This window comes from Harmonia axyridis, chromosome 3 (genome assembly GCF_914767665.1).
Source record: "Harmonia axyridis chromosome 3, icHarAxyr1.1, whole genome shotgun sequence".
NCBI classification, from domain to species: domain Eukaryota; kingdom Metazoa; phylum Arthropoda; class Insecta; order Coleoptera; family Coccinellidae; genus Harmonia; species Harmonia axyridis.
In genome coordinates, this window is record NC_059503.1 from 7,660,492 (window position 1) to 7,670,599 (window position 10,108).

General features: G+C 36.8%; 1 protein-coding gene across 1 annotated transcript; it reads left to right on the top strand.

The window, feature by feature from the left end:
* The first annotated feature begins 4,334 nt into the window (after window positions 1-4,334).
* On the top strand, window positions 4,335-9,397 carry LOC123676094 (ras-like GTP-binding protein RhoL). The gene is made up of 4 exons (XM_045611789.1): window positions 4,335-4,623; window positions 6,619-6,733; window positions 7,531-7,648; window positions 8,880-9,397. Exons 1-4 carry the CDS (start codon window positions 4,502-4,504, stop codon window positions 9,077-9,079), a joined length of 555 nt encoding a protein of 184 aa, XP_045467745.1. The 5' UTR covers window positions 4,335-4,501; the 3' UTR covers window positions 9,080-9,397.
* Window positions 9,398-10,108: the final 711 nt, after the last annotated feature.

Genomic DNA, 10,108 nt, shown 5'->3' on the forward strand with positions numbered 1-10,108 from the left:
TGAGGCGATAATCCACAACATTAATCAGCCACCAAATCAATTACGTCGAGAAGCTGGAAACACGTGTAGAGAGGCCCAATAATAGAGCTATATTTAGAGGCAAGATCGGATATGGTGCCTTCCAGAAAAAGGAGCAGCCGTCATCACTCAGAAAGGACATTTTAACGATTCCTGCCAATAATTTATGTGGAAACGAACGACTCTAGCGTCTCTCGCATCACGAGACAGATATTTCAAGACTTCCACACCTTTGAAGTCGACTTTGATGGCGCTTTTAATCTTCAGTTGACACTTGACAGTTCCCGGAACATTGTATTAAAATCTGGGACTTGTACGATAATTGAGAGTCGTTTGAATGTTATTGACTCAAGCGGTAGGGTTTACGGGCGATAATTTTCTAATTATGCCTCGAATTTGAGGACTCTTCGGTTCAAAATAGCTTTTATTGGCTCTCAATGTGTCGAGGGCAATCTATGACTTGAATATGTTCTATGATATACGTTGAGGTTATAAATTCCCTCACGGAATTAGGCACAAACCTAAAGAATCACATAAAAACATATTTACAATAATTTATCTTCGACCACGTAGGGAAGTCTAACGACAACAAACGAAAAATGCTCTACCAGTTTTGTTGCAAGTTAATACCCAACCAACTGTCAAAAAAAACATTAGGGAATTTGGGGTCAATGGCTTCATCTGTGAGTAAGGATTTTATTCAATTTTCTTTGAATTTTAATACACGTTAGTGTATTTTTCATTTCAGTACAATGCTATAATGGCTATAATGCCATTATTTGTTAAAAAACAACAACATTCAAATATCTTCCTCGTGATTTCTTACAGGACTCGATCCTCGTGAGGTAATCTTCAATGATTCGCCTGCACATTTCGGGCAATATCTAATCAATAACTTGACGGATGTTGGTTTTCAGATCGTCAATAGTCTGAGACATAAACGTGATCCTTCACATAACCTCACAAAAAATATTCAAAGGCAAAAAATCAAAAGATGTTCTGTGGCTTGTTGCAGCATTTTGCTGGAACCACATCTCTTCCATATCATTAGTTTCTGGCCAGAAAAAATTGGTAATCATTTGGCTTTAGTGATGAGATCTGACGGTTTATGTCTGTTTATTATCCTGGTCAGTTGACTTTAGTTCTTGTGTCGACTGACCCTTATAAGGATGGCGATGCAAATCCAGATGCAAAATACGCCAAAGCGTGCTGTAAGAGATCTTCTTTAACACTTTCACTTATAGCAGCATTATTTTAGGTCGAACGTACATTTCGATGATGTAGGGGCCTCAAGACATCAGTAAAATACGTCAATTATGTCAACCATGATTTGCCCATAATGCACGAAACTTACCTACTATAGAATCATTATTTTTGTAGTGAGTTCTTTAATTTTTCACACGTTCAGGAGTAGATGAATGATCCATATTGTTGAATGGATAACCTTCAAATAAACATATGACGCTTCGGATGACATTTTGATTCGACATATGTCATTTAAATCCTGACCATGACGTGGACAACCCAGTATGTTTGCTGAACCATGCGTTTCTTCGTAAAACAGGTAATTATTTTCTTATTATAAAAAGAATAAATTCACTACAATTTGAGACCTCTCAGTGAAATAGTTACCAAGATACAGCCCTCAAAAATTAGCGAATTTTTTTCAAAAAAAAAAAGTGGCCAATAGGTCTTCTGCCCCAGAACCCAAAATGACCTTGAACCGGCACTGCATCCTCTCTCGCACTTCTACCAACCGTCCAGGCAGAACGATAACAATGCTGCCCAGAAAAACGGAGCTTTCAACCTAATAAAGCTGCCATCTCTCGGTCTATCTCATAAAAACAACGTTCCAGGTGGTCGGAAAAAATTACGTTGGCAGTTTACGAGCGACCTGGTCAAATCTCGAACACCTCGGCCCCCTTTGACGTCCCGAGGCGATTTTAAAACGATAATCTGATCCGGACAGCTGCGAATCACGCTGAGATATAGGAATTGAGTAGAGATTGCTGACAAGGAGGTTAGTTTCCGAAGATAGTGGTTATTTTCGTGGAGATGGGAGAACGTACTGTATGTATGTGATTTCTTGGCGATTTATAGAGGTTGCAGCAAAATAATTTGATAGTTCTGGTCTTTGTAGACGTATTATATGGTATGATCTATCTTCAACCAAGGTAGGCATCCAAATAGGTTTCTGCAGACTAGTTTATCTCATCTCCTTCCAGTATTCATACTTTCTACTTAAGGTTTTTCAAATCCTTCACTTCTGGCTGGTATGGTTCGAATACGTTTCATTTCTGATAGGCAGACGCTATGGACGCTTGGTGTCTCTTCTTTAAATATATCTTATTGGAAGGGTTGTTTATTTCAATAGCTTCTTTATTTATCCTATATCAGCTCTTGGCATTTGATCTGTCTTCGAAAACAAGAAGTTGTGTCTGTCGGTCGAAGCATGTTTGGTGAGTACTGTACTTTTCTGAAATATCCTATAAATTTTAGAATTGGAAAATGAGTCATTTTCATTCACAGCACTTCTTAAGGTTTGTCCCCATTTTTACACTGGTTTGCGAGCTGAATTGGGATGAGTCTCAAGAAGCGCTAAGGCCAAAATTGACCTGCTGTTCAAGACTGACGTTTACAGAATATTTCGGACCTCTGGAGAAGCAAAGATCAGGACTACAAAGATAATATTTTGAACCCGAGTCCAGGAACAAACAAATAAGTTTGCACTCGACAAACATGCTTGTTTTCGAAGACGGACATTCTCTCAAACAGCAAGGATGAGTATTGAAGGTATTGAAACATACAAACATGTTAACAAGATAAACAGCAGAAGAGATACACAAATAGCGACAATAACCAACTATAAATCGAACCTGAACAAATCCAGTTGAAGAGATGAATCACTTACCCTTGACTAGTCGCAAGGATGGACATGGAATACGAGAATTCAGGTTACATCAACAGGAGAGAAGCAACACAAATCGTTCATAGGACCTGATTGCCAGCAATAGCTTGAGTAGCTCACAGAGTTTGAATACCTGCTTGTTACAGTAATGCCTTGTTCACTGTAATGATGATGCTGCCCTGTTCAAAGAAGTAAATCCCAGCGATGCCTATAGACAAGACAGCACACGAAACTGTCTTGCTATCGAGGAACCCTTGGTGAATATCAAATGTTGCCAGTGAAAATTTTGCAGGAAATCTGATAAATCGACCTTATTCAACAAATGTATTTCAAAAAAATGGATGAAGGCTTGACAACATCCGTTACTGATGAACATCTCAATTCAAAGACTCTTAAGAAAAGGAATCTTCAAATAAAATTCCAAGTTCAACTTCTGTAAGTACATTTTATAGATTATTCATTTCAACGAAAACTGGATCAACTTGCAGTTTCCTAGAGTGAAGTTTTATCGCCATCTGTTGCTGATCCGACGGACTGATACGCTATTGAACGAAGTGGGGATGAAAAATCAATAAACCTCACAAGAAGAACAGAAAACATTCAGTATTCGCGACATCTAGTAGCAAAAACGAACATACTGGCGAGTGTTGATCACTCTCTCGCGAAGGATGATATCTCTGTAGAGTACTTCTTTCTTCACTTCCGCGTCCACCCTCTAGATGGCGCTCATAAGGATTCAGTTCAAATGTTTCTTCATGGTTGAGCTTCAGAAAAAAAACTTTTTGGCCTAGTTGAGTACATATCAATTATTTCTATATCTTGAGAGAAATTCACGCAAAATTTCAACCAGATTGAATCTATTATCGTCAAAATCTTGGGTGTTTCTTTACCAATTTTTTTCTTGAAAATTCTATGGTTCTGACGATCAACATGAAATCTCCCACGATGCTTGAATTCTTGATCCAAATGTGAATTTTCTTCAATATCGAATCTACAGTTTAGAATTAGCATCGAACACCCATATTTACAGAACCCCTATAGTAGGATTTTGTCCATTAACAAACTTAACCACGGAATTTCAGATTCAAACGTTTACTGAAACTTTAAAGTTCCTAGATCTATGACGAAATCGAATTTGAGGACGTATTGCTCATCAGTGAATTGAAGCTTATGGTTTGAGGGATAGACTTTGTGAGGAAATGTTCTGATTTTCAAAAAAAAAAAGATTTTTTTTAAGACAAATGACAATCAATTGAACAAATAGCTATAAACTGTAATAATTCTTTCATTGATATGAAAACTATATTAGGAATATACCTAACTGTATCAATAATTCTGGTTTGTATGTCTAAGATCCGTTTTTCCTGATAAGTACCTCTTACCTTGATTATCGAATAACATCACTTTATCTTATCAGTTTACGCGAGAACACTTCATTAAACCGTGATGGATATCCTGTTGCTTCGATGTAATAATCCTATAATTGTGTTTGCAAAAAACTTCGTGATTAGAAAAATTGTGCAGTGTCAAATATCCATGTGAAAGTTCGCGTATTTCCCTCGAAACCTGCTCAAAATGAGTTTGAAAGATAAAAAAATCAGGATTACAGTAGTTGGTGATGGTGGAATTGGTAAAACATCGATGCTCATCGCCTATAAGGACAAAACATTCGACGACTCCCAGTATATTCCCACAGTGTGAGTAGAGAGTATAAAACACAGCTGTTAATTGAGAACTATGGGTGGGAAGAATTAAAAGTACATGCGAAATGGAATTAACTAATTTTCATATGTACGGAACAAGCAACGCTGAAATTGGAATCGTGTTTGGGGTTGTATTTTTTTTTCTATTTACCGTCTGGTGTCCTGGTGTAAACAAGGAGGCTGGAATAGGCAGGCTCTTGTATAGTTCTTTATCATTCATGCCTACAATTACAGAAGTAGGGTCTTGGTAGATTCCAAAAATCGAATTTAAAAATAAAAAAACACTGGCGTCAAGTCGACAAAATTTTTCAGGTGAGATTGAAATTCAGAGATCGTCAATGGACTAGTTTAGTGATGTTGATAATACTATATTTGACACGATAGACTTAAAATATAGGGCAAAACTGATAAATCAGTGAAAAAATTTTGAAAATCCATCAATAAATGACTGAGAAATAGATTATTTAAATTTACGTATTTTAGCGCGGAACGTCTTTGGTTTTCGACTCGTCTGTGACGTCACGCCACTTGCCTGTGATCGCTAGACCATAAATTACGTTTAAAAACTTAGCCGCGCCAAGGCTCTCGCGCCGTTTGTATAGTTGTACAGTGTAGTTTTAACTCGAGTTTTGTTTTTATGTCACCATAATGGAAGAAGGCTTCGTGAAAGGACAAAGTTATTTTTACTCAATAACTTATTTCAAACCAACTTACACCTTAGTATTTTTATTATCAGAAATAGACAGCTAGTACTGATAGGTACTTACATCAAAATGATCTTCACACACATATGAAGTAGTTTTAGGTCCAATTAAGTCACGCCTCATTAATTTGCACCACTTCTTCCTTTGATTCATGTCATTTGGTACATGAAAGAACAATTTATTGGGGTTTTTAATTGTCGTGCTTGCACACATAGGCACAATACAATATTTGTAGGATTTTTTTTTATTTCATCCATCGTGTAACGAACAAAACACGACACGAACGACACAAGTGATTGTACACCAATGAATTCGTAAGCACTCTGCGAATACCAGTCGCCTCGTGTAAGTGGCGTGACGTCACACACTAGACTATGAAATTATTCTTTCAAGCGCAACTTCAAAGTCACATAACTTTTTCATTTCTAGAGATATTTCCATGATTCTTCCACATTTTTTTTTCATTTTACTTAAATTTTTAGAATTAATCCTTAACAAAAAACTGAAAACTAGTCCATTCTGGCACTACTCACCGATTATTCGTAGAGCTCACGGTTTTGACGAAATTTGAACTCGAAATTTGGGAAAAAATTTAATTTCCCTCCATAAATCACTATATCTACTGAATTAGTCATCACAGACCCGTCAAATAAAAACGTTTTCCAAACATCAATTTTCGATCTGAAACATATTGAGGTTTCAATGGCGTAGCTCACGTCCAGGAGAAGTTGCAGCCTCGGGAATATTATCAATTTTTTTCTCGAAAATTTCAGATTTTTACCTATAATTTCTGATATAATGGACTAATCGCCCAACTGCTACCATTTGAGTGATCTACATAGTCGAATCAATCAATAAAGTGATACAATATTTCCATGAAGGAACTTTCAATTTTTCCTCAATTTTCTAAGGGTTAGGTATGGAAAATTTTTCGACCAAAAATTTTTCAGGTGAGATTGAAATTCTTCTTATCAGAGATCGTCAATTCTGGCACTACTTACCGATTCTCCGTAGAGCTCACGGTTTTGACGAAATTTGATCTCGAAATTTGGGAAAAAATTGAATTTCCCTCCAAAAATCGCTATATCTCCTGAATAATTCGTCACAGACCCCTCAAATAAAAACGTTTTTCAAACATCAAGTTTCGATCAAACAATATTGAGGTTTCAAAGGCGTAGCTTACGTCCAGGAGACTTTGCAGCCTCGGGAATATTATCAATTTTTTGCTCGAAAATTTCAGATTTTTACCTATAATTTCTCATTCTTTTCATCCTATTTCTTGCAGATTCGACGTGTATTCCATGACGGTACCAATAAATCAAGAGGACTACACGATCATCTTATCTGATACAGCTGGCCAGGAGGAATTTGACAAACTGAGGAAGTTTGCATACAAAAACGTGAGTTGAAACCAACTTCGACACACTTCGAATCTGTTAACGTTAGATCGAAAAAGTTCGCTGTTTATGAAACTTATCTCCTCATCAACTTGTCTTCCGCTCTTTCGAGTGAAACTCTGAGATTCTTTTATTAGATTTTTTTGTTCCTTGAAGAAAGTTATGAACGGAAATGTTTATATTCACTTTCATGAAATGTATTTAGGGAATAATGTACATTTCTCACGATATCTGCAATAGTATGAATATTTTTCTCGCGAAATAATAGATGATATAGTGTTTCTACAAAGCACTAGTGTATTTTAAAAATATTCGTTTGAAAATTCAACAAAAAATCATCACAAAAGAGGCAAATATCTAATTTTGTGAAAATTAATAAAAAGACTAGTAAAAAACTTCCTTTTGACGTAAGTTGGAATGATTGTAATATTCCTAATTCTGCTGATCATTCAATCATCGTGGCAACATCGCACTTTATTTTGCTACCCCTCCTCTAGGAAAATATTGACAGATCACGAGAATGTCACGTTCACGTGGTGTTCCCTTTTAAAGTCGAGTATTCCTTTGAGAACCTCCTCAACACTTGAATAACGCTGGTAAGTTCATCCAAATCCAACAATACCCTTGAATTGCCTGCAATTCTCCCTCCAAATAAAACGAAATTCGTTAGTTATGCAGTAGGAATTAATTCTAAGAAGTTATTAATGCCCGAAATTCGCAGTATAAGACCGGCCGACAACAAGGAAGAATTTACTCCTGTTATTAGCTGATGTCATTAACGTTCAACAACTTCTTTTCAGGTGGACGTATTCATCTTGTGCTACGCGACGAACGAAAGGAACAGCTTCGAGAACGTGAGGACTCAATGGAACCCGGAAATTAAGCATTCTTGTCCCCATGCAAAAATTGTCCTGGCAGGTGAGAGCAGAGACTGGATTTCAATAGAGGCTGGTTTAGGAGAGGTTTCCAGTGTCGGCATCTTAATTTCACACCTTTTATGTATCGGTATTATGCTGATGAACATCATTTTGTATGTTTTCGAAGTAGACGATGAATTATTCCATAGAGACCTCTATTTAATTCGGCAAGATTGATTGCAGTACCATTTAGATTAATTATTTTTAATAATAAATCTTTGGAAAGGAAATATACCCCCAATGAAATGTAAAGGGTGTTTTTTTTAGAGCTATAGAACTTTAAATTGCAATAAAACAACGATGGATTATTCGATTAACATGAATTTTATTTATCCGCAAGATAATCTTGTGGCATTACATTTTAAATATGATTTCTGGCATATGACCGCCACGGCTGGCTCGGATGTAGTCCAATCTGGACGTCCAATTTTGATTAATTTTTTCAACATTTGTGGCCGTATATCGGCAATAACACGGCGAATGTTGTCTTCCAAATGGTCAAGGGTTTGTGACTCATCCGCATAAACCAATGACTATACATAGCTCCACAGAAAGTAGTCTAGCGGTGTTAAATCACAAGATCTTGGAGGCCAATTCACAGGTCCAAAACGTGAAATTAGGCGGTCGCCAAATGTGTCTTTCAATAAATCGATTGTGGCACGAGCTGTGTGACATGTTACGCCGTCTTGTTGGAACCACAGCTTCTGGACATCATGGTTGTTCAATTGAGGACTGAAAAAGTTCTGGCTCTATACCGATCACCATTGACTGTAACGTTCTGGCCATCATCATTTTTGAAGAAGTACGGAGCAATGATTCCACCAGCCCATAAAGCGCACCAAACAGTCAGTTTTTCTGGATGTAACGGTGTTTTGACATATACTTGAGGATTAGCTTCACTCCAAATGCGGCAGTTTTGTTTGTTGACGTAACCATTCAACCAGAAGTGCGCTTCATCGCTAAACGCAATACGTATTTCGCACAGAACCACTATTTTCGAAATGAAATTGCACTATTTTCAAGCGTTGTTCAGGCGTGAGTCTATTCATGATGAATTGCCAAACCAAACTGAGAATAAATCACTTGACAGCTTTTAAATCGGTCGTCATCTTGAACAGTATTGCCAACTCTAAGTTATATACCTCAAAAAAACACCCTATATTATCATAGCGGAAACTTAGTTGCGCAACTAATATGATTCAAAAACCTGATTACTAATTATATTCTTTCAGGAACCAAAGCTGATGACGTCCAAAATTCTCAAGTTCTTGAATCAGAAGGAAAGAAATTGGCAAAGATCATCAAAGCAGATGGATTCATTCAAAACTCGGCCAAAAGCAGATATAACATAGACGAGACCTTCGCTAAGGCCATCAGCGTAGCCTTGAGTCCTAGGAATTCCATAAACCTTGATTGCTGCAGCTTACTCTGATTCTAACAATTTGGAAGTAGCTAGCTTTCTGTTCCTCTAAGAGGGATGCGTGTACTTACTTAATCTGTGATCTGAAGTGTTGGTTGAACAAAATGTTGGATTTTTTTGAAAACGAAACGTATTGATTATGTGAATAAAAAGTTACGGGCATTTTGCCACTTGAACAAGTTTGTTCATACTCAATTTGTTTCAAAGTTTATATTGAGATTAGTTAATAGATTCTCGAAAGAATTCGGATGTGTTCTATCTGTTCTGGTTTGAGATTTAGGACAGATCTGTATGAAGACATGGAATAGAATTAAATGAACACTTGGAAAATGATTTTTTTTAATCAAAGCTTAGTCAACCATACTGAAAAACTCTATCTGCAACTCAACACCAGTTATCATTCAACACTTTTTGGAACCTCTCTAATCTAACGCTGTAGGCTTTTTTCTCTCTTCGAGTGATCTGTTACAATTTAAATCACCAAAAACCAATTGAGATTAACCAGATTACAGAGCACGAATAATTTACTTCCATTACACTAATGTGCTGACTTGGCATAGACTGGATTCAGATCGATACTTCTAATGAATGCAACTCTTGCAGGATGCAAGCTAATCTTGCCTTGTAATTGCAGTGTAAATTACATGGATAGAAAGAGAAATGGTACGTCTCTCTGAAAAGCATCCAATCAAGCCAACCTCGTTATAACTCTGCATGTAGGACCTCCCAAATGATATCCAAAATGAATGAACTAGCTTAATGAGTGTTGCAGCTGCTATTTTTAGTGGTGTCAATAAATTGCACTACAATGTAGTGATAAAAATGTCATGCTACCATGAATTGTTCCCAATGAAAACCAATTGGACGACAAGAAGAGATCCAATGATTCAATCACCACTAAATTTGTTTTCGTGAAATCGTGCCTTTCTTTTTTTATTCCCCTCCTTATGAAGGCAAATTAAAATCATAATCTGACCTCGAAGTAGCATCCATTTGATAATCTGCTCTTGTTGTCTCATGAAGATGCAACCATTTAATTCC

Excerpts from the sequence above, each read along its gene's own strand:
- LOC123676094 (XM_045611789.1), top strand. The coding sequence starts at position 4,502 with ATGAGTTTGAAAGATAAAAAAATCAGGATTACAGTAGTTGGTGATGGT. Across the intron at positions 4,624-6,618 it reads TCCCAGTATATTCCCACAGT|ATTCGACGTGTATTCCATGA; the intron begins GTGAGTAGAGAG and ends TATTTCTTGCAG. Across the intron at positions 6,734-7,530 it reads GGAAGTTTGCATACAAAAAC|GTGGACGTATTCATCTTGTG; the intron begins GTGAGTTGAAAC and ends ACTTCTTTTCAG.